Raw genomic sequence first — 24,453 nt, 5'->3', positions numbered from 1 at the left:
TCATGGAACTGACAGTCCACTTGTATAGACAGACATTAGATATACGATCACCTAAATAAGTGTAAAACTACAATGTTCATAAATGGTATGAGAGCAGCTGATCAAATGTGGAAGATTGAGTAAGGCTTCCATAAGTACATAATGTATTTGTTTTGGAAATGGAAACATGAATGAGTTAACTGGACGGAGAAGGGAGAGGTGAGTTTGAGACTGAGGGAACAGCAATGTTTAATGACTCTTTGGTGGGAGGGAACATAGCACATTTGGTGAGTGGGAAAAGGCCCTTCCACTGATGTGCAGAGAGCCAGGATGGAGCATGGAACATGATGAGGCTCAGGAGTTAGGCAGACCCTGGTCATACTAGACCTTGTAGGCACTGGCCATATCTTAAGAGCAATGGAAGCCAATGTTGAACATTAAGCTGAAGATGGGAATGAGCTGGACAATTATGGGTTTGCAATGATGTTTCATTTTCATCCTTTGAGAGGACTTTGTTCTCTCAGACAGTTGCTCTTCATTCTGTCACACACGTGGTACTTGGCTTCTGTGATTAGGGTGTCAGTCTCTTGCAGTCACTCTGCCACTTCAGGCTATTTCTTTTCTACCTCATTAATAAGGCTGCCATCTTCTGAGCTTGTATTTGCCCATTGCTATCCTTTAGTCACTCTGGATTGTGCCCCAGACTTCATAGAACCCTTTGACTTGATTTCTTTCCCTTCCTAGATCTTATAGTTATCCTGGACAACTCTAAAATTCATGATGCCCCGGTGAACATGCTAACCTCAATCTGCAAAGACTTTGTCAGTGGAGCCAGCCATTCTCTTTTCTACCCTAGTCATTCTGTGCCATGGCCTTGCTCCAGATTATATAATCACTCAGAGTGGTGCTACCTCAAAAAACTTAAATTTTAAACCCAGAAATCCTACTCTCTCATGTCAACTTGTCCCTCTTTCCTGCCACTATTACACTCGTTCACTGAATTCATTGACAGCTAGCTGTTTGCTCAGTCTCTTATCACTTCCTGACTTCTCTTACCCAGTCTGGAGCCTATGGTCAATAGTTGCAGTGTTCTGAGATCAGTTCTCTATTATTTAGGACCCTGCCACTTTTCAACTCTGGATAAACTCGACTTTTCCCTTTTTCTGCCCTTGCTCCCAGGCTATTAAGCATTCCTGGAAAAAATCACAACTGCGATATAGGCATGATAATGTATCTTTGCTTTCCAGTTATGTGAGCTGTCAGCTCTCTTCTGTGGTCTTTTCTCATCACTTTTGTCTTAACTGGGTGAATTTCAACCTTGGCAGTACTTTGGAATCACCTGGGGGTGCTCTGAAAAACACCAATGTCTGTGATTTACTCCTAGAGATTTTGATGTAATTGGCCCAAAGAACACCTGGCAGGGACTTTGTAGACACTCCCCAGGTGATTCTAATGTGCAGCTAAGCTTGAGAACCACGTGTTACTGTGCCCACAGAGACTGATGGACATGTTTGCTGCTGCTTGCACTCTCTGCTAGTCCTCATTTTAAGCAATTGATCTTGTATCATCCAGCTTCTTTTTCTACCTTTAAACTTACCTCTAATTGCATTCATACTTGCCTAGTTCATTCTTATTCTAGAGAAAAACAATTGCCTATATCCTCACATTTAAGGCCTTCAAAAGGTACACTGGGTGTCTGTCTCACCCTCTCTGCTCCTGATCTGAGCCAGATGATCTGAGTGGCTAGGTATATAAGCATGCATTTCTCTTAAAAACAAAACAAGACAAAAACCTGGGGGGAAAAAACCTCAAAATCTGCCAAACCCAAATCTAAGCAATTGTATTAAGCAGAAAGATGACAATTTTCAAAGCAAATAGTATTTGATGAAATATACTGAGATATGTGGTATCTAAAAGATGGTTGGGGCTGGATAGGTGTAGTAGTCGGAGTGGAAGCAGTGGTGGGAATGCTGGTGGGGCTTTGTATATTACACTAAAGTTGCTGAACTTTGAGTTTTAAATGTGTTGAAAGTTCCTACTGGGGGAAAGGAGTAAAATGATCAAGTATGGTTTTTTTTTTTTTGTTTTTTTTTTTGAGACGGAGTCTCGCTCTGTCACCAGGCTGGAGGGCAGTGGTGCAATCTCGGCTCACTGCAACCTCCACCTCCCGGGTTCAAGCAATTCTCCTGCCTCAGCCTCCCAAGTAGCTGGGACTACAGGCTTGTGCCACCACGCTTAGCTAATTTTTGCATTTTTAGTAGGGGGGTGGTGGTTCCACCATATTGGTCACGATGGTCTTGATCTCTTGACCTCGTGATCCACCTGCCTAGGCCTCCCAAAGTGCTGGGATTACAGGCGTCAGTCACTGCACCTGGCCTCAAGTATGTGTTTTAAGGACGGAACTATTGTAGTAGTGTAGGGCGTGATCTGTAAAGGAAACAGGTTAGAGGACATTTGGAAGCAATGTTCAGCGGTCTAAGCAAGAAATGAAGATGTCCTGGACTAAAGTAGTAGCAGTGAGGAAGAAAAAGGAAAAGGAAAAACAAAACAAAAAACACAGCACCCCCCCCCCAAAAAAAAAAGCTTCTGGAGGTATTGTTAAAACTAGAATCAATACGATTGGCTCATTTTGCATTCTGGAGAATTATGCCAAAGACTCATAGGCATTTAAGTTAATTTGCTCATGGTAATTAGCCCAAAAGACTGCTCAATTGCCTATTTGTTTATAAGCTGCCCCAATAAAAGAGAGTATTCAGACATTTTTTTTGAAAGAGTAGAAATCTCTTCTATGGAGTGTAACGCTAGAGCAAATTTGAAATAAACTGATCAGTGATTTAGAATCTTTATAACGATCCATTAAAATGTGTAAAAGAAGCCTTAAGTATAAAAATACCATAATCAGGAGAAGTGTACCAGCTAAGGGCTTGGACTGTGGACACAGACTGGCTTTGAAGTTTATCTCCTGCCTTAACTGACCTGGTGACCTTGAGCAAATTGTTTAACATTACTATGATTCATTGTCCTTATCTGTACAATGGAGACAGTAAGAGGGTCTACCTTAGAGGACTATGAAAAATATCTGAGATAAATATTAATGACCATTATTTTGTTTTATATAGTCAATTTTAAATAGATATTCTTAAATCTTCTGCTTGGATTACTTGCTGTAGCCACTGAGATTCACTAAATTATTCTTGTTATTTAGTAAGCAAATGCAATGAGTAATTCATGTTCCTTTTAAGAAAATATTCATTGGCTGAGTATTAGCCAACTGATATGTTTTTGCTAAACATAAAAAAGTTGATTCTCTCATGAAGTTCCAGTTGAGTGTTTTTTCTTGAAATTTACTAATTGTTCTTAACTTCTATAATCGATAAATTATGTGAAGAGAGAGAAGTAGGGAGAACAGTAAAGTGAAAAGGCAAACATTTTCTAATGAGTTGCTATTAGTCTTCCAACCTGGGAAAAATAATAAAGTTTCTAATAGATATATATATAACATCATAGCCATTTGGGGTGTTTTAAAAATTTTCATGTTAACTTTAAACCTTAATTTTTGTTTCATTTTTGACAGAAAAAAATTAAAAATGACTTAAATCAGTGTGCATAAGACTTTAACATTGCAGTTTAAATTTATAGACTTCAACATAGCCACCAGTTTTTGGTGATCCAACATTCAGTCTGATTTTCCACCTCATTGAAAACATTCTACAGCTGCTGCCGAGTGATTTCATAAATTGCATTCATGATCCTGGCTGGAAGTTCTCTTAAAGAATGTGGTCTGGATGAATACACAACAGTTTTAACACAGTCCCATAAAATATAGTTCAGTGGGATAGGTCAAGTTTAAAGTTGCACAAGGATTTCATAAACACCCTGAGTAGATGGGCACTAAAACTTTGAATGTGTTATATGGAAAAACCTTATAAAGGGTGGCAGTGTTCCAAAGGTAGATTAAGTTAGTCATCTATGAAACAATTCCTACTACTGATGGTTCTTCATAGTACCACCTGCTAGTTGTTTCATATTAAATTGTGTGAAATAACACATTCTGTAAACTGATGAACTACTTATTTATCAATGAAAGAAACCTCTGTCATAAGTAATGGAGTTATTTATTAGGCTCAAAAAGTCTTAAGCCAGAAATGTCAGGCATTTTTGTGGACAAAGAGTGTTGTAATCTCATATTGTTTTTTTTAAAACAGCAGCAAGTAGCACACGATACCCAGTTGGTATGTTTGTCCTTTATTTGGCTGGAAACTCCAGAACCTCTGGGTAGTCAGCTGAATGCCACTTTAAATGCCAATTTAAATCTCAGAAAGACATCAGTGGTCTTGGTGTATAGTTTCAAAGATACCACTAGGCTTTAAGTATGCCCTGAAGCCTGACATTTTGGGTGCTTCACTGATGCATTTCCTTTGCCGATCTTATTTATTGGTTTAGTGAGAATATCTTTAATGACATGACAGTTGCTATCTTAGTAAGCAAAGCCAAACAATATAAACTTCATATTCCTGATTGAAGGAATTCCTCCTTCAATTCCATACATTATAATTGTGGTCCCTTGTTAGAATAGATGTTACTCATGTTTTGAATTAATATGATGGCATGAAATGAATGATACACAGAAAACATTAGCAATATATGGTAGTTATGACTTTACCGTCTAATGTGTCACCAGACATTGTACAGAAATATCCCAGGCCAGTTTTTAATACTAGCCAGTCATGTCAATTGAAGTTAGGTATTCTCCCAAAATATTATTTTCAGCTCTGTCACTAAACTTTTAAGTATTTATAATAATATATGACTTTTTATACTTGTGCGTTTTATATGTCTAAAATAGTCCATTTGTATTAGTAGCTTTGAGCTATCTTGAATCTAGATAGTATACACCAAGACAGATTTCCCACATTTTTTTAAAATTGATTATAGACTTGTGTCACACATAATATGAACATCTCTCTTTAGAGAAGAAAATGTGAGTGTAATTTCAGGTTCTTTTAGATAATCATGAGATTTTAATTTCCTTGGATTTTCAAAGGAATGTAATCTCTTTTCATTTTTTGTTATAAATAGTTAAGAATTAACAGTATGTGCTTTAATTACAAGGTATGTATAAGGTTATTCTCCCCCCCAACCACCCTTTTTTTAAACTTTTGATCAATGTCATTATTATCAACGTTATTTTAGAGTTACTGCAGGGCTATAGGCTTAAGTTCCTTTTGAGATATTGCTCCCAGTTTTGTAATCATAGGAGACTTCGTTGGCTCATGACATTTCAGAGCTTTGAGCCCCCTGTGGTATGATTTTGGGTGTGCCAGGTCAAATTAAACTGTTATATTTACCCTAGTGTGGATGTGAATCTTCTCTTAGTTCCCAGAAATTCTCTGGTTCCTGTGCCTTGGTGTTGTAGCTAACCTTTATTTATTATTAAGATTTTAAAATTTTAATTAAGGTCTTTAGGTTTGAAACCTTAAGAATTTCATGAATATAAGAAGCTTAATACTTTTGAAATTTTCTTTTCTATTTAATTAAGCTATATTTTGGTGCTTTTACTTTCAGAGCTAAACCTCTCTCCCTGTTCAGCATTCAGCCAAGTAAATGGGAAAGATCTGTTATTCTTCATTATATTCAGAAGTATATAAACTTTACTATACATTTGAAGTTTCATCATAAATATTCAAGATCACAAGGAATTTTGTTAAAATAAAGCCCTTCACCATATCATGCTAAAACTAAATGCCTTGCCTCAAAGACTTTTTTGATCTCTCTTGTTTTCCATTCTTCCCTTAATAGTTACCTATCATTTCCATTAATTTGCATTAACCACCTTATGATATATCTTGTGGTCTTTAAAGGAAAATGATATGCTAGCTAACTTTATTTTTTCATACATAAAACAATGTGTTTAACCCCAAGTGCATTAACTAACAGTGCTTTGCAATTTCCCACAATGCTCAGGAGATGTCTAAGACTACAGTACCAAAAGCACATTCAATCTGAATTCTATTTTTACATAGTAAATATAACATATTTTATAGTCCTAAAATTATACTTAATAAGCATAGTGTGAACAGGGTATTATTTTAGTAGTTTCTGTCATGAAATACTTACATCTCAGAAAACCAATGATGTAAAAAAATTTCAAGAACACATCAAATAAGTTACAGTTTAATAGACAGTGATTTGTCCATGAAGGGTGATTATGCCTTAAATGAATTTTGTTGCAAGGTCAAAGAGAAAAGTTGACATTGGTAACACACCACTTTTGAGGATGCAGACATTTTGGCAAAAAATAACCCATTATGGGATCAAATTAGAAGGAAAGGTAGTAATAATTTAAAGGTAATACTGAAGGTATAATATGTGCAGATACACACACACACACACACTCTGAAGACTTCTGCAGACTTTTAATCCAAGCTTACTTTTAGTGTGTTGTACACATTTCTTGGAAAACCACTGGGGTAAATCCCACATCCTCACCCACCCTTTTTTTTCTGAGACAGTTTCACTCTTGTTGCCCAGGCTGGAGTGCAATGGCATGATCTCGGCTCACTGCAACCTCCGCCTCCCAGGTTCAAGTGATTCTCCTGCCTCAGCCTCCCAAGTAGCTGGATTACAGGGGTATGCCACCATACCCAGCTAATTTTTGTATTTTTAGGGGAGACGGGGTTTTGCCATGTTGGCCAGGCTGGTCTTGAACTCCTGACCTCAGGTGATCCACCCACGTCGACCTCCTGAAGTGCTGGGATTACAGGCGTGAGCCACCGCACTCAGCCACATTCTTTTCTTAAATGTGAATTTCTTCAGAGTTAATTTCTATCAAGGCAGTTTTGATTATTTTGACCCAATAGTTTTAGTTTCCCCAAAGTCTGCCTCACTGAATTTAGGAGGACTTGGAAACACCCAGAAAGTATCATCCACAGATTTTCTGCTATAGGAGTTGTGTTCCTGAAAGTTTGTGTCATCATTAGGCACATCCATAGGAATGAATCTACCATTGTCTGTCCATAATTGGAGAATTGCTTTCCCTGATGAAATATTTAGATCTCCTGGTAAAGGAGAAGCTGTGGTACTTCTTACAAAGAGCTTTACCATTTGGTGAGAAAGAGGGATGTCTTTTGAATGTTGCAGTAAAATGCATGAAATGCAGTTTTGTGTTGTCCTCCCCAGTGTCTTCAACACATTCTCTTGGGACAAAGGCTTTCCTGGTTGTAGTAAGAATTTTCACTCTCTGCAGTTCCCAATATAAATGTTGCATATTATGACTTGAAAAACTTAGTTTTTGAAAGTGTCTGCTGATCAGGTCTTCTTCCTCAGAAGAATTCCTTTGGATTTTTGCAGCTGTATTTTGAAATTGCTGCATTTCTTTCTTGTAAGTACTAGCTCTCATTCTAAAACATGGGTCTTCAGATCACAGCTCAGTTTTCCACCTCCCAATTTGATGAAGGTGGGTTTAAATGACTCTTCACCTGCTGAGTTTCTACTTCTGTGCATAGGAGGAGGAATTCTGCTTATTTAGATTACATGTATTCACTCACTCCTTCCAAGGATTCAGTCATCTTTATGTATTTGATGCCAGTGTGCTCCTCAAATGATCTCCATCACTGCAGCCTCCTGATGTGCATGATAGCCCTTATTTACTGGTTTTCATTTTGCAGAAGATGTTTTTCTTCATCTTATTTACTACAAATGTTTCTTCCAAAGTCTTACTCTTTTCTTTCAGAAAGAATTCTCTCTGAATCCTAATGTCTTTTCTTGATGTCTTCATATCCAGTGACTGGGAAAATATGAATCAACAGACTCATTGGTCCATGTTGAGATGGCAGTCACTGTATCTCTCCTCTGAGCTTTTCCACAATTCAGAAGACACATGTCATCCTTCACCAGTGCATCTCTGACAGCTGAAGCCTGGCTTCCAGTGGCCTCCTGCTGAGCTGGCCACCTTTCATTCCCCAGTAATGGGAAACAATCTGAAAACAACCTGGGTTGCCAGAGGTCACCAGGCCTCTGGTTTCCCCAAAGACCCCCCTGCTTCTCCAGAAGCTGCCATGGCCACCTTGTTCTGAGAGGGGTTTTCCTTCTTTGGCTTGGGCCATGCCCCTGCCCAGTAGGTTCTCTAAAGCTACATTTTGCAAATCCTGTTGTCTTTTGGAGAGAAAGGAGTTAAGCTTACAAATTATGTATAATTTCTATATATTAATTTAGGGGAAAACCCCATTGTCTACTAAGTCAGACACTTGGAGCTGAATCTCAGCTCTGCTACTTGCCAGCTGAGACTTTGGTGAATTAATTAACCTCTCTGGGCTTCAGTTTTCTCAGCTGTGAAACAAGGATGATGACATGGACTCAGTAGGACTGTTATGATGTTTAGATCTAATAACTTATGTAAATTAAAATACCAGCCCAGTGGGTGCTCAGTCAATAGAATTTTCCCCTTCTCACCAGCAGAAACCTCAGGTTTCTACCTACCACCAGTTCTTACCTTTGGATTTTGTTTTTTCTTGTGCATTATTCAATCTCAAGAACACATAACATTTAGTCATGTTGTAGAATGAAAAGCCTGGAGAAAACAGACTACTGCCACAGCATGAATGAAGAACTGAATCAGTGGGAAAAACTCAGTATTATTTGATTCATTTCACCTATGACAGTTTATTGATTTTTGGGAACAGCAGTGGTTGTACTATTATTTTAAAGTGTACATTGAGATTTATAAAGTGTTAGTTGTGCTTATACTTTCACCTATCAAAAAATGATTGTTTTCGCTTGATTTGCCTAAGTTTTTGCTAAATTTGGTCTCCTTGAAGCTGGGTACATTGTCTTTTTGTGTATAGTAACTTAAGAATGTGGAATGTGGGCAGATAGCATCATTTATAGTAGTTAAACTTTTATCAGATTGTTGTGAAGATTACATGAGATAATACATGCCAGAGGCCTAGCCTGGCACTTGCATACGCTAAGTCAATAAATATTAGTCATTATTCTGCAGTGGAAAATTTAGTGTCACTAAAACTTTGTCTTGCTAGTCACCTTAAAACAAACAGCATAACCTAGTTTTTCATGTTATCAATTGAGAAAATGGATTCTAAAGTCAAGCTAACAGAAGAATGTCACTTAAATACATAAAAGGGTTTAATTTTTTTGAATTGATAAAACGGTCTGTAGAATATTAAACAGTAGTTATTAAAAGAATTAATTTCATTTCTTAAAGAAGTTTAGTGTGACCAACCACTAGTGTAGGCATTGGAAGAATTTAGTATATTTTATAAAATTTTTTCCAGCATGGGATCTGACTCTCTGAACCTGAAAATGAAACAAACAAAACGGAGGCTTGTTCTCCCTATGCCCTTAGTGCCAAAAAATAAATCATTGCTGTATTCATCAAGTCATAAAATTTAAATCATGTCTATTTGAGTTGGATAACTTGCTGTGGTATTTGACACTAACCACTGGTTCAAGCAGGACCTGGTGATGTTTAATGGACTATTGTTCAAAGTCATTGGACTAAGTTGTTGCATTGATAGAAAAGTTTTGCAAAATAATATGGTTGTAAAAGAAATCTTCCACTAAGCAATGAATATAAATGAACTTTATTTGTCCTTGTAACCAAATGCTGTTCCGGAAAATTTTTTGCTTTAGCTTTACCGCTAATTTGCCCTTTTTCTGGGATACTTTTAGGGCTCTGGCTACTGAGTGATGTCGTATGTAGGCATTTCTGTTTATGTTTCTCTTGCTTTCCTATTTTCTGTAGGACAGAGTTGCCATCTGTCATCCTCTCTGGGAGGGTACCGATGCTCAAAAAATGGCACTACCTTTCCTCTCAGCAGTAAAGTGCCAGTGTTTATGTTACAGCTGCCATGTGCAGATGCCTTGTCATGGCTGCATTTGGAATTTAGATGATAGCTGCAGAAGGTGGAACCATTGGCTGTAGGGTGAATGGTCTTAAGTTTTCAGCTGAGACATAGGTAGGAAGAGGAAATTGAAAGGAGGCTCGGCACAGGGAATGAAATCCTGTTGTTTGGATTCTTGAAAGAACAGGGAGAAATTTCAGGAAAAAGGATGAGAAATTATTTTTACTTTTCAGCACCATTATTCAGGCACAAAACCTGGACAACAAATTATAAACTTAAAGCATTTTAAGTGTCACTTAATTGTTACATAAGTATACTTTAAGTAGCTTAGATTAATGTGTTTTTAAAGTAAGAAATTAGCATGGTTTGTTAAAAGATTTTAATTCGACAGACCACAGATGAGTACATGTAAATATTTAGTAATGAACTGCTGCATCAGCAGGCATTTGAGGTTTAATCATGCCGTCAATATTATATCTCACTGTCATTACCTTGCCTGGTCCCTGTGAAATGTATCATATTTTCAGTAAGTTGCTATAGCCTTAGGTGAGATTTGGCATTTTTCTTCGTTACTAACGCCCTTTTCATGGTACTCTCAACAAAATAAAATAGTTTTGTTTTGTTTTGGTAACAAGCTTAACAAGTGTTTTTTTTGAAGTAAGGGATTATTTGCTCTTGTGCAATGTGGTTTGACCTCAGCACCTTTGCTGTCTAAAAATGGTCAGAAATATTTTCCAAACTTAAAATAGATTCTTCAAGATCTATTTTTCACGAGGAAACTGTTTGATGTTCCTGGTAACATAGCAAATTAATCAAGCAAAAACTTTAGAAAATCCGGATATTTATATTAGGGTCAAAAAGCACTTAATATTTTCTGATATTATGTTAAAAATGGAAACTGTAAGTTTATATTAATCAAGTTATTTTTTGCAGAGAAATTATGGGATCTTTGATTTTTCACTTTGTAATGATGACAGATTCATGAAGAGTAGAAGAAATGGCTCAGCTTGCTATTGAGTAGTTAGAGAAACTTGTGAAGACATTCGGATTCTGCTTATTTGTCTGTACAAAGGAGAGCACAGGAAGATTAACCAGGCCGACCTGAAGAGAAATCTGAGTCAGCATCCTTGCTACCTGTGTCAATGGGGAAAATAGGAAGGCAGCTTAAATAAGTCAAGACTGTTAAGCATCTAATTACTATACAGTGAACCCTTTTTCCCCTTCAGATAGGAGCATGATTGTTAAAAGTTCTTGAAACCCTGGATTGCTACTACTTTCAAGGCATGAGACAGATTTGAAATTCTGAGCAGCAGGCTATCACTTTCATTTGAAACTGGCTTTTCTTTCTTTGTTTCTTCCTTTCTCCCTTTCTCTTTTAACCAAAATCTAATTTATCAATCGCAAAGTTTAATAAGAGTAAAGAATTTCAGTATTTGGGTCCAACCCTATATAATATTTACAGGCACCTCCAAGGATGCACTGTGAGAATTCATGTCTATCCTTTGCGATAACCTTAAAAAAAGTTATCTGTTTTCTCTCCCCACCGAAATTGAATTGCAAGATGACTTTGTCTATAAATACTTAAAAAACAACTAAATCCTTCTTCAAACTGCTATAATTTTAGCTTCATACTACTTTTTATGGGAAGATTGACAAATTTTCTAGCAACTTCTTAAAACATTCTTTTATTTGCCCTAAATTATTTCAAGTATAAGTTGGTATTGCTTTTCTTCTAGAATTTTGATATTTAGTGAACAAATTCAAACTGTTCATAACACCATACTGTTCATAACAACACTATATACTCTTTTAATCTACCTTTTGCATTGCCCTTTCCATACGGAGAAGTCATAGCCCTTGGTTGTAATTTACCTCATAAAGCAATCAATGATTTGTGATCATTTTAGTTTCTTTGGACCTTATCCAAGACATAAACCTTATCTGTTTATGTCTTGACATGTAGATACCAGAATTGAAGACAATTTGAAAACTGGCTTTTCTTTGTTTCTTCCTTTCTCCTTTTTTCTTTTAATCCAAATCTGTTTTATCAGTTGTAAATTTTAATGAGTAAAGAATTCCAGTATTTGGGTCCAAACCTATATAATGTTTGCAATCACCTTCCAGGATGTATTGTGAGAATTCATGTCTGCCCTTTGTGGGAATAAGTTTAAAGTTTTCTTCAGTTAATGTTAAATTAGGAATTCATTTTTTCTTTAAATTCTTGCAAAGCCTGACTTTTAGACTTTTTTTTTTTTGTTTCAATTTATTTGACAAAACCATTAACATAGCTAATAGCATGGCAGTGAGCAGTTGTGCAGTTACTTAAACTTCTTCAGGTTATAAAGCTTCTATTTTGTATGGTGTGGCAGTAATTCAGGGAATAAGTCTTGATAAAGTTTCTCTAGGTGCTTAACTTACTAGAAGAATTTTGGATTCCTTTAAAGAGCAAGGAAAACATAGTTTTTTTTAAAAAAAAAAAAGACTGTGGCCGGGCGCAGTGGCTCAAGCCTGTAATCCGAGCACTTTGGGAGGCCGAGGTGGGCAGATCACAAGGTCAGGAGATCAAGACCATCTGGCTAACACGGTGAAATCCCGTCTCTACTAAAAATGCAAAAAATTAGCTGGGCATGGTGGTGTGCACCTGTAGTCCCAGCTACTCGGGAGGCTGAGGCAGGAGAATGGCGTGAACCCAGGAGGCAGAGTTTGCAGTGAGCTGAGATCGCACCACTGCACTCCAGCGTGGGTGACAGAGCGAGACAATGCCTCAAATAAATAAATAATAAAATAAAAATAAAAATTAAAAACACTGTAATGTAATGAATTGAAACATGATTAGATATGACAGTTGAGGTCCTATCTGTGCATTGAACCAACAATAACTTAAACAAACATAAACCGTTGACTTGCTGAAAACAACTGTAGACTTTTCAGTTAACTACAATTAGTATAAGAGCAGAGAAAAACCTGCATTTCTTCATCCTTGTAAAACTTGGCTATTAAGTAAAAGGCTTTAAGTCAACTTACTAAAAATAGAACATCTTTGTAAAATGACAAAATAAAGTTATTTTTTACTAAATAAAAAATATTTTTTATTTTTAGTGTAATAAAATCAATCATTTTATAGTTATAGTGTTGAAAAAATATTTCTTATCAACTGCCTCTGAAAAATTTTCATAAATACTATTTTTAAATGAATACTGATGTGAGACAGTTCCATGGTACAAAACAGGGCTTTGTACATAATAGATGTTTAGTAAATGCTTGTTGATATGTTGAAGGTTTACATAGTATTGACTTCTTTCTGTGTCACATTTATTTTTTCTAGTCAAGTTTTCAGTCGTTTTTACTATATTTTGATTATTATTAAGCCCCTTCTGTTACTTCTATTTTATTAACTTTCTAAAACAATTTTTATTAGGTTTAATTCAGGCATAAAAACTTGTTTTAGGAAAGTATACTAAAATATATTGTTCATATTTGAATATAAAAATATGTTTATACTTGAACTCTTTCCTGTTTAAATATTTCATATCTGGAAAGGTAAAAAAGAAACTGTTACAATGGTGGCTTACAGGGCCTAGGAATGGGTTATGGGTTAATTCGTTCAGCAAATTCTTTAAAAGTGTCCATTCTGTGCCAAATGTACCACAAAGTAGAGAGGGGAGCAAAAAACGGGATGAAGATTCAAGGAGTGAAGAGGTCTGAGCATACAAGGCTTGGTAGTTTGAATCTTGTTTTAAAGCGCAATGGGAAATTATTGAAGGATTTTTAAGCAGAGGTTATGTTTGGGTTTTTTTTTCTTTTCTTTTCTTTTCTTTTTTTTTTTTTTTTTGAGATGAAGTCTCTGTCACCCACGCTCGAGTGCAATGGTAGGATCTTGGCTCACTGCAACCTCCACCTCCTGTGTTCAAGCGATTCTCCTGCCTCAGCCTCTGGAGTAGCTGGGATTACAAGCTTGCACCACCACGCCTGACTAATTTTGTATTTTTAGTAGAGATAGGGTTCTTCCATATTGGTCAGGCTGGTCTTGAACTCCCGACCTCAGGTGATCCGCCCACTTTGGCCTCCCAAAGTACTGGGATTACAGGTGTGATCCACTGCGCTGGCATGTTTGGGTTTTTAAAAAGACCTCACTGGTAGCTGGAAGGGAGAAAGGGTAGGAAGTGCCTAAAGCAAAAAAAAGTAATCCAGGTGAGAGATGGTGGTGACTTAGATTAGGGACAATTCCTTCCTTCCTTTTTTCCTCCCTCCCTCCCTCCCTCCCTCCCTCCCTTCCTTCTTTTTCTTTTTTCTGGTGAAAAGATATACATATATTTAGAATTAGCTAGCTGGACTCAGTTTAGATGATCCCAATTTTGTTGGCAACATCTAAAGCATGGTAATCAGGAGCCAGTTGAATATAGGCCTTCTTCTCTCCATCAGGCCGAATCAGGTGTTGACCTTGACCACATCAGTGTCATAGAGCTCCTTCACAGACTGTTATCTGGTGCTTGTTGGCTTTAACATCCACAATGAATGCAAGTGTGTTGTTGTCTTCTGTCTTCTTCATGGCCGACTCAGTGGTCAGCGGAAACTTGATGATAGTATAGTGGTTAAGCTTGTTTCTCCTGGGGGCGCTCTTTGGAGGATATTTGGACTGCTTCCGGAGTTGCAGTGTCTTGGGCTGTTGGAAAGTGGGTGATGTACGGATTTTTTTTTTTTTTTTTTTGGTGGGTGTGAACACCTTTCAACACTGCCTTCTTGGCCTTCAAAGCCTTCGCTTTGGCTTCAGCTGTAGGAGGGGCAGGAGCTTCCTTCTTCGCTTTCGGCGCCATCTTATGAAAAGGGTCAGGACAATTTCTAGAAGGATTAACGGATTAATACTGTTTTGTAATGAGCCTAAAAGAACTATAATTTTCAAGTAATTTGTCATGATTGTCAACTGAAAATAAAATAAATTTGAATAATCAAAGATTTGAAATTCTGTATTTATTTCTCTAAAATCAGCTTGATTGATGAGAAAGTTACTATTGCTTGACATTTTAATTTTTCCAGTTTCTGATATAGATGCTTTATTTTGTATAAAATGGAACTGTGGTAGAATATTTACTGTTCTGTCATAATAGACTTGCTTTAAATCCCATCAAAGTACTATATGTTCAAAATATAATCATGTTAAGATAATAATTTTAAGTGTATTAGAAAATATTTCTGTAGAAATATTTATTGTAAAGCATGTGCATTTTACACTCTATGCACTACGTTTTGTTTGGCCTCTATGTGTATATATGTATTTACATTCCTATTGAAACCCGAAGAAGGTGGTGTGTATTTAAATGTTACTTTTAGTTTATTCACATGAGCGTGAATTTCTGTATAAGTATGTGTCTAAAATTGGTTTAGAAACAACACAATCAGTTTTGGTCTGCTGGTGCAGGATGAAGTTTATATACATTTACATACTTACAAATAAGTTGCTTTGAAATTAAAGTAGGAGATTAAATGTCGTGTGAATTGTTATGCAAAGTCTAAGCACAGCATAATTAGCAAAGGATAGTACAAATGCAATTTGTTAAAACCTGAATTGTAACAGTCAATTAATTTCCTCACAACATGAAATAGCAAAACAATTAACAAACATCATTTGTCAAAAACAGTGTTAAGGCAGGTTAAAGAACTACAGATACCAAATTTATAAATTATAACATTGAAAACAGAATGTTCAGTAGTGTTTAAAGATGTTTTGATATCTTTTACAGATTTTTTTTTTTTACTGATTGATTTATTTCAATAAATTTCCCAAAGTCATGATAATACTTTCCCCTTATGTATGTTTGGGCTTATTAAACGTTTTAGATGCGAGATTTTCCTACTCTGGACACAGTGAGTCTGTTGGAGAAAGAATTCACTCATTATTAAAGCAAGGGAAAGTAAGCTAATATACGTATATGTGTGTATTATACATATACATATATATTTTCCATTCTGTACTTTTTAAAAAATATTGTGTTAAAATATATATAACAAAATTTTCCGTTTTAACCATTTACAACTGTACAATTTAGTGGTGTTAATTATATTTATGATGTTGTGAAACCATCACCACTGTCTATTTCTAAAGCTTTTCCATCACCCCAGAGAAACTATTTTTAAAATAAAATCTTTATTGAGATATAATTCATATATCATAGCATTAACCTAAAGTTTATGATTCAATGGCTTTTAACATATCCACACAATTGTACAACCATTACCATAGTTAATTTTAGAACATTTTCATCACCCCAAAAGAAACCTCTGTATTCATTAGCAGTTACTCACTATTTCCCACAAATCCTCCTTCCCCTAGCCCAAGTCACTCAGGAATCTACTTTCTATCTCTATAGATTTGCCTACTCTGGGTGTTTCATATAAATGAAATTTTAAAATAGGTAGGTTTTGTGACTGGCTTCTTTTATGTTTTCAAGACTTCTCTATGTTGGAGCAGATATCATTACTCCTTTCATTTTTATTGTTGAATAATATCCCATTGTATGACTATCCCACATTTTATTTATCTATTCATCGATTGATGGACATTTATGTTGTGTTTGCTTTTTGGATATTATGAATAATGCTGCTGTGAACATTTGTGAACAGGCTTTTGTGTAAACATGTATTTTCATTTCATTGAGTGTATACCTAGTAGTAGAATTGCTAGGTTATATGGCAGTCCTATGTTTAACCATTCGAGGAACTGCCACACAGTTTTTCAAAGGGATTTGCTCCATTTCATAGTCTTACCAGCTGTGTACAAGGGTTCTCATTTCTCTACGTCCTGGTAACACTAATTGTTACGGTTGTTGTTGTTTTTTAAATTATAGTTATCCTAGTGAGTGTGATATAGTATCTCATTGTGGTTTTGATTTACATTTACCTGATGGCTAATGATGTTGAGCATATTTTCATGTGCTTATTGGCCATTTGTATCTTTTCACTGGATAAATGTCTATTCAGATATTTTGTTTATTTTTGAGTCATATTATTTGTCTTTTTATTGTTGAACGGTAAGAGTTCTTTATATAGTCTAGATAGAAGCCTTTTACCAAATATATATGATTTGCAAATATTTTTTCCCATTCTGTACGTTGTCTTTTCATAATACAGTTGACACCTTACAACATGGGAGTTAGGGGCACTGACCCCTGTGCACCGTTGGAAATCTGTGTATAAGTTTTGACTCCCCCAAAACTTAAACTACTGATAGCCTACTGTTGACTGTAAGTCTTACTAATAACGTAAACAGTCTATTAACACATACTTTGTATGGTATATGTTTTATATACTATATTCTTACAATAAAGCAAGCTAGGGAAAAAAATGTTATTAAGAAAAATATAGGGAAGAGGAACTATACTTCCTATTCATTAAGTGGAAGTGAATCATCATAAAGGTCTTCATTCTTGTCATCTTCACTGTGAGTAGGGTGAAGAGGAGGAGGAAGAGGGGAGGTTGGTCTTGCTGTCTCAGGAGTGGCAGAGGGGGAAGAAAATACATGTATAGTGGACTCCTGCAGTTCAAACCTGTGTTGTTCAAGGGTCAGCTGTACCTTCTTTTTGAGATTCTACTGTTGCTTCTCTCTGATTTCTAATTATATCATGACTTTATTTTGGGAAACTCTGACCTCCTTATGGGATGTGCCTATCAGTGATAAACTGAGAAAGGCTTCTGTGCTGGCCAAGTCCATTTCTTACCTCTTGGCTCTGTGCTGTAGAATTAAGGAAGCATTTATTTTGTTATCTGCTAATATACTAGACACTGTGACCAACTTTTGGGAATAAATATAAGATGGAACCCATTCTCAGTAAGCTTATAGTTGAGCGAACAGATCAGGGAAAGTTGAGTTATCAGGAAAATCACTGTGTCTTTATAAACCAAGGAGAGTTTATTTTGTTAGATTTATGGTATTAACTTGCAGATCATAGAAAGAGACTCGAATATCACTGATTATATTTTACTTCGTGGTCTGTAAAAAGTAGCCTAGTACAATGACAAATGGTCTGTTTCCCCACATTTCTTTTCCATTGCCCATCATTGGAGGTCTTTGCTCTGTCTCTCTGGGCCCTGGAAGTTTACATTGGTTCCTTATTCTTGTCTTTTCCTGGGCTGTTTCTTTTCTCTTTCCTTATCCAGGTCTGTCTGGGACCAAGACCTACCTTCTCATGGCTCACTGTACCCTCAAACTTCTGGGCTCGAGAGATCCTCCTACCTCAGCCCCCAGAGTAGCTAGGACTACAGGTGTGTGGCACCACACTCAGCCAGTTGACTGCCTTTCTGATTGTCTTTTTTTCTCTTCAATTAGCGTAGTACTGTTAAACCTTGTGTCTTAATTTATATTCTCATATTTGAATGCTTAGTTGCTCTCGTAGTTTGCGTGCACTATAGAGTTTGTACTGTTTACTTCTTTGGCGCACTGTGTGTGCAGCTGAGTAGAAGAAACGTGGTAAAAGCACAGTGTACTGTTCTAACTTTGCAAAGTCAGTTGGGAAAATGATAGAGGGAAACACTTTGGGCAAATGGGCAAAATAGAGCAATGGGTTAGCAAATGCAGGAAATGATATAGGTAATTAAACAACCTGATGAGTTGAAGGCAAAGAAAATATACAATTTTATAATTACATTTTAGACTATTTAAAAATGCTCCTTCCTCTTATCCCCAGCCTTTTCATTAGATAAGCAGTTTTAGTGTGCTAACCTGGAACTCATATATGTTTAAAGTCTTTCATTTCACACATGTTGCTTAAATATGTGCATGTAGTTTTTGCCTTAGCTACTGGCCTAATAAAAGCCTCTTGTGAATGCTTATCACCTTGTAAAGTAGTTACCAGAGCTACAGTAAAATTTGCCTGCAAGTAAAAAGGCTTTGACTTCCCTAGAGGAAGAATAAAAAACATACGAGACAAATAGCAGCAACTGAAATTGTCTGGTGCAGAATGTGGCAGAATGCCAGCCAAATGCCCTGTCCCTCAAATGTTTCACACCTTTATCTTAATTCGCTAAAAAGGCCACCTTGTTTAAAGAATTTCAAACGCAACTTGAGAATGTCTTATTGTTGGCTTTGGTACAGTTTACTCATACAATCCTCTTTCTTATTGCTATCTTCAGGTATTAAGGCCCTATAGATTTAAGTGATTTTAAAAAAATGTTTATATTTCTTTTAAGTGGGGTGCATGTTTGTGTGTGTGTGTGTATGTGAATTGTTACTGGAAGTTATTGCCATTTTTATTTTAGGTACTTCATACATCTAATTAGAAATGATGTTTATTGTTAAGTAGGCAAAGTGGCCTTCAAGCGCATGGTGAGAAATAGTAATGAGATACTTTAGCCATTAGGCCATGAAGACTTTTCCCTAAATAATAGGGAAGGAATAAATCCTAGTATTGTTTTGGAGTTGCTACAGGAGAAGAGAAGTTGTTTAAGCGAGAGAGTTTCAGAAGGCCCCACTATAGTTAAGTATATTTAATTTAATTAGGTAATCAGTATTATTCTTGCAACTATTAGTGGCACCTCATTTGTTTAACACTTGTTATATCATAGAACATTTCATACTGCTACTTTATTTGATCCTTTCAGAAATCCCTAGAACAAGGCAGGTCAAATGTTTTCATCTTGGTTCATGCATGAGGAAAACCGAGGCTCAAAGATATGCAGTGCGGTCAAGGTCACAGAGTAGTAGAGGATGGCTCTCTTTCCATTACAGTGCCAGTCGGAAAGTGTCAAATCTTAGGTTACCGTGACACTTAGTAATTATGAAATATATTTTTTCCAAGAAAAAATAAACCCTTTAGGCAATTGAAGCTGCCAAGAAGGCTGCCAGAGGAGTAACTCAAAACAGAACAGAGATGGAGGTTTCTGGTCCTTTCATCTCTTGCATTGAGCCCACTAGGTCAGGGTTTCAGGAAATGGGAAATCTTCATTGTTACTTGCTAGGTTGACTTATTTCTCCATTTAATGGAGAACTTAGTCTTCATTATTTTCAGTTTAACAAATAATTTTCCTCGGAGGAAAAGAAAGTTTTGCCTGTGTTTTGGGGAAAATGTATAGAAATTAAATCATTGAATTATTAGATGATGTGACATTTCTGAATCAAAAGTAGGAAAACAATGCATAATCATCTAATAAAGTATATGTTTTATGATTATATGTTATATGTTTCTTGTTTTGTTTTTTGAGACGGGGTCTCATCTGTGGTCAGGCTGGTGTGCAGTGGCACGATCTCGACTCACTGCAGCCTCCACCTCCCGGGTTCAAGCTATTCTCCTGCGTCAGCCTCCTGAGTAACTGGGACTACAAGCGCTTGCCACCACACCCAGCTAATTTTTTTTTGTATTTTTAGTAGAGACAGGGTTTCACCATGTTGGCCAGGATGGTCTTGATCTCTTGACCTCATGATCCGCCCACTTCCCAAAGTGCTGGGATTACAGGCGTGAGCCACCACACCCGGCCTATGTTTTATTTTATAAAGTTATATGTTTTATTATTTACTTTTTATTATGCAATTGTTTATGTCATAAAATAATAATAATTCCTCAAACCAAATTATATTCCATAGATTATAACATATACATTTGATAACACATTTATAAAATAAAGATTTCTAGACATATGATAGACTAACAGTGATATTTTGAAATCTGCTGCTGCCACAGAACTAGGTAACCATTCCCAGATTGAAATATAAATTAATCAACAGTCTTATTGTTAGAGCTGCTGTAATTTTTTGAGGGGAGCAAGTGAGGAAGGACTTATTTTTGGCTTAGATTTACATTTACAGCAAGGTTATCAACATTTTTCTGTGGTGGTACATTAATATTAATAATATAATCATGATGCTGATTTACACGTTTACAAAATTCCCATCTATTACCTTCATTCCTGTTAAAATATGATCTATCATGTTGTTCTTTGGGGGTTAGAAGTACATTTATAGACATATAAGTGTATGTGTATATATATATTTGTATATATAAAAATTAAAAAGAATTCTTTTTAGGAGCAAAAATTTGGGGAAAATAATGTAATATTTATCAGAAGGATAATTTAGGGTTTAGCTCTATCAGCCTGGAACCAGGCAGGGTCATCAATAAGTCTAAGAACAGTCAAACTTCTCACACTCCTAATTCCCTCTTATATCCCTCTTCTTCTGGCCATACTAGAGATATCCTGTTACACATGATTTTCTTTTACTCTGGGCTCTTCTTCAGCCAGATAAGTGTGATTGCATTGCACTGATTTCTGTATTTGCTTAAAAAAAAATTCCCTTAATAATGTTTTAAAATTTTCTAGCATGAGCCTTTCCATAGTTGGTATTGGTGTTTTATAATAGATTTGAGGAAAAGTTTGTGGGGGATTCCAAAACAAATTCAATTTATCAGTTACTTATTTTAAATGTTAAAATAACTGCAACAATTCCACAATAAATAGAGTGAAGTTTGATGTGCTACATTAATTTAAATGGTTTTGACACATTTTCCTTGAAGGACTCTTTTCTAGGTTTTTATAATCTCACCTAAGTGAGGGTACAGTGTGGTTTAATTACTTTCCAGCAGTGCACACTTTAATAGCCAATATTCCATGTGAAAGCTATGTGTCTTCTCTGGGTTTGAACTGTTTCTGCCTAATCCAAGGAAAAATATTTGAGGAACATTAGCTAATGCATTTTCCAGGAATGGGAGTGGGTAAGCATTTTTTTCATGGCTTATAGAATATTTAGCAATTTTAGCTTCCAGTACTTAATTTTATCGCGTTCTCAGTACTGGTGGCAAAGGCTTCCTTCAGAAAAGTGAGAAATTATGTGAATTCCCCTCTTGGCATGCTTAGGAGGGCAAGTCATAAATCTTTATTCTCATATTTTTCTAAAATAAAACTGGGCATTAATATTTGCTGTGATCTAATATGGAGATATGATGAAAAGATTTATAAAACAGCATATATTGAGATTTTTGTATGTTCTCATAAAAGGTGCTATGAATTGAAACATGTATTACACAGAAAACATCTAAGATAAGATTATTATTTTCCAGGATAGTTTATCTAAGTTCTGTAAAACTTTTAATAATGTAAGTAACTACTAATGAAAGCATGTTATGTGTCACATTTGCATTCATAAATATCCATGAAGGATCTCTTTCACCAATGTTATTAAGTCTCAGTCCAAGACAAGGTCAGACATTGATTATGTTTGACATCTTAACAAAAGTGAATAGGGAAGATAAATATTCTTAATTATACTGCTAGAATGGTGAGAGGCAATGGTCTATAATGTATGGTATAATATATAAAGAGGAATATTAGCAAGATAGAATTATGGTCAATTGCAATTATAATAACTTCTATTAAGTATCTTCTACTACATACTAGCTCTTTATATATGTCTTATGTAATGTAATTTGAAGTAATATCTTAAGACATTTAGGTAGTATTTATACCCATTTGCCCAAATCTGGAAATGGAGTTTCCAAAAAATTAAATAACTTCCTTAAAGCTGCCTAACTGGAGTCCATTTCACATACATCAGGCTCTACTAAGCTGCTTGTCAGTCTTTGACTTCCTCATGATCAGAGATAGATATGGTATTGATAATGTACAGATTGTTTATTTGGCCCAGAAATGTGTTTGTGCTTTTAAATTTGAACTGATTATCTTTGACAGTTTGAAATGTACAGTACTTGATGTAAAATAGTAAAACTCCGCTCAAATTAGAATAATTACCTGCTTTCTTGATTATAGCTTCTTTAATGACTGCCCATTTTATATTATACATGGTTACATATTTTTCTTATATTTAACAAACACGTATACAACACTACTGTGTGTAAGGCACTGTTCTAAGTAGTTACAAACATGAATTCATGTAATCCTCACCAGTATACCTATGAGGTAGGCACTATTTTATCCCCATTTTACAAATAAGATAAATGAGACACCGAGAGATTAAGTAACTCGCTTAAAATCATACAGCTAGAACATGGCGGAGCTGAGATATAAATCCAGTCAGTTTGGCTGCAGAGTGCTCTAAACTGTATGTATTTTTCAGGTATTTCAGAATTTGGTGAAAGCAATAATTGTTCTAATCCTATTGCTGGATTTAAAAGTAGGAAAGGGTAAACAGAGATAGCAAACAGTATCAATAAAATATTTACTAAGAAATAATGACCCCCATAATACCTTGAAATTCCCTATATTAAAAATACAGGATGAATTGTAGAGAGAAACTGAAAACCAGCTTTAACTGTGTTAAAAACCAGTTGAGACTTCTGCTTTATTTATCCATTTGATATTATGCAGGCTTCTCTTTGTGTATGTAGCTGAGCAATGTGAATATAATGCTGTCATTATTGTTTCCTGTGTTATACCACTAGTTCCATTACTTCAGCTTATGAAGTACAGTTTTGAGCTCTGTCGATGAATATTTCTCTCCCCAAGTAAATGTATCATGATTTTAGCCCATATTTTATAAATGAGAGATAATTTTAATGAATGTGTGGAGAAAATAAAACTTTTAGAGTTGGTATGTTAAAATAGGGCTGAAGTTTCAAGAATTGTAGAGAGAGAGAGACTAGATGTACCAATGGAAACAATGGATTGGTGAAATTGAAACTGAAGAAATTTCTGGTAAGTTAGAGATTTTGGTTAACTAAGATTTCAACCTGTGTGAATCTCAATTTTGGCAAAAATGAAGAATGTAAGCAATTCTAGTTTTGCAATGTAGAAAAGTCAGGGAAAGTAAATTAGACTTTGCACTAACCCTTCATATAAGTATATGACGCCCTGAAATTGAATGTTATATATGAGGGTGGAGGGACAGGTGGGAACAAACACCCAGCTCCTCCTGGGCTTGAGCCAATGACCTTTGGCTTTAGTTGGATCTTCTAACTGCTCTGTTTCCCTGTAATCAGAGGCAAATTTACCGGGAGCAAATTTACTGGGATTTAGGTTTCAGGACCTCTGACTTACACAGACCTCCTCCAGGGCTCTGCGAGGACCTCTAGCAATGTGTTCACGTGATCATATGGTTTTGCAAAATTTGAAGAATTTAAAGATATTTAATCATTATTAGTTAAGACTGCTATTTCTTTTCTACTCTGACCGTCCTTCTATCACATTTCCTTACATGGGATTGCTTTGGAATGATCACAGGCATTTATCAGATCTGGCTAAAGGGAAGTTGAGTTGAGAATACACAGCTTTAAACTATAGTTTAAAAGATATTTTGAAACATTTCAGTAAGACAAGTGAGAAATTATAGACTCCTAATTTAGGCACATAGGGTTAATTATTTTCTCATTTTTGCACTTATTTATTAAAGAACTGAGATAATTTAGATAATAGAACATAAAACTAAAGCAACAAAGATGAATGATGAAATAAGTAGAAATTGTTTGATATCAAAAAGCATGCTGTAAAAAAATAGATTATAACAAAAGCAGTAATTTATTGAAAAGAAAATTTTCTAATAGAGATTATAAATAGGCTTGATAGACTACTTGAAAACTTAGTTAATACAAAAGAGTGAATCATATGAATACACTGGGGAAACACTTAAGTTTCTTTTTGATTTAACCACAAAATACATATAGAGAAAGACAACATAAAA

At 35.6% G+C, this 24,453-nt stretch overlaps 1 protein-coding gene across 2 annotated transcripts in view; it reads left to right on the top strand.

Moving 5' to 3' along the window:
• Window positions 1-24,453, top strand: part of UMAD1 (UBAP1-MVB12-associated (UMA) domain containing 1) — a 240,687-nt gene that overhangs the window by 85,970 nt on the left and 130,264 nt on the right. Inside the window, exon 1 of one of the 2 annotated variants that reach the window (XM_023224889.2) lies at window positions 23,252-23,471. The exons of the other annotated variant lie outside the window; for it this stretch is intronic. Within the exon in view, the coding sequence (XP_023080657.2) occupies window positions 23,420-23,471 (52 nt within the window). The 5' untranslated portion in view covers window positions 23,252-23,419. Of the gene's footprint in view, window positions 1-23,251; window positions 23,472-24,453 lie in introns of those variants that run through there. 2 annotated transcript variants of the gene reach the window in all.

Source organism: Piliocolobus tephrosceles, chromosome 8 (assembly GCF_002776525.5).
Source record: "Piliocolobus tephrosceles isolate RC106 chromosome 8, ASM277652v3, whole genome shotgun sequence".
Classification (NCBI taxonomy): domain Eukaryota; kingdom Metazoa; phylum Chordata; class Mammalia; order Primates; family Cercopithecidae; genus Piliocolobus; species Piliocolobus tephrosceles.
Note: the sequence above shows the minus strand (reverse complement) of the source record. Positions and strands in the feature narration are given on the sequence as shown.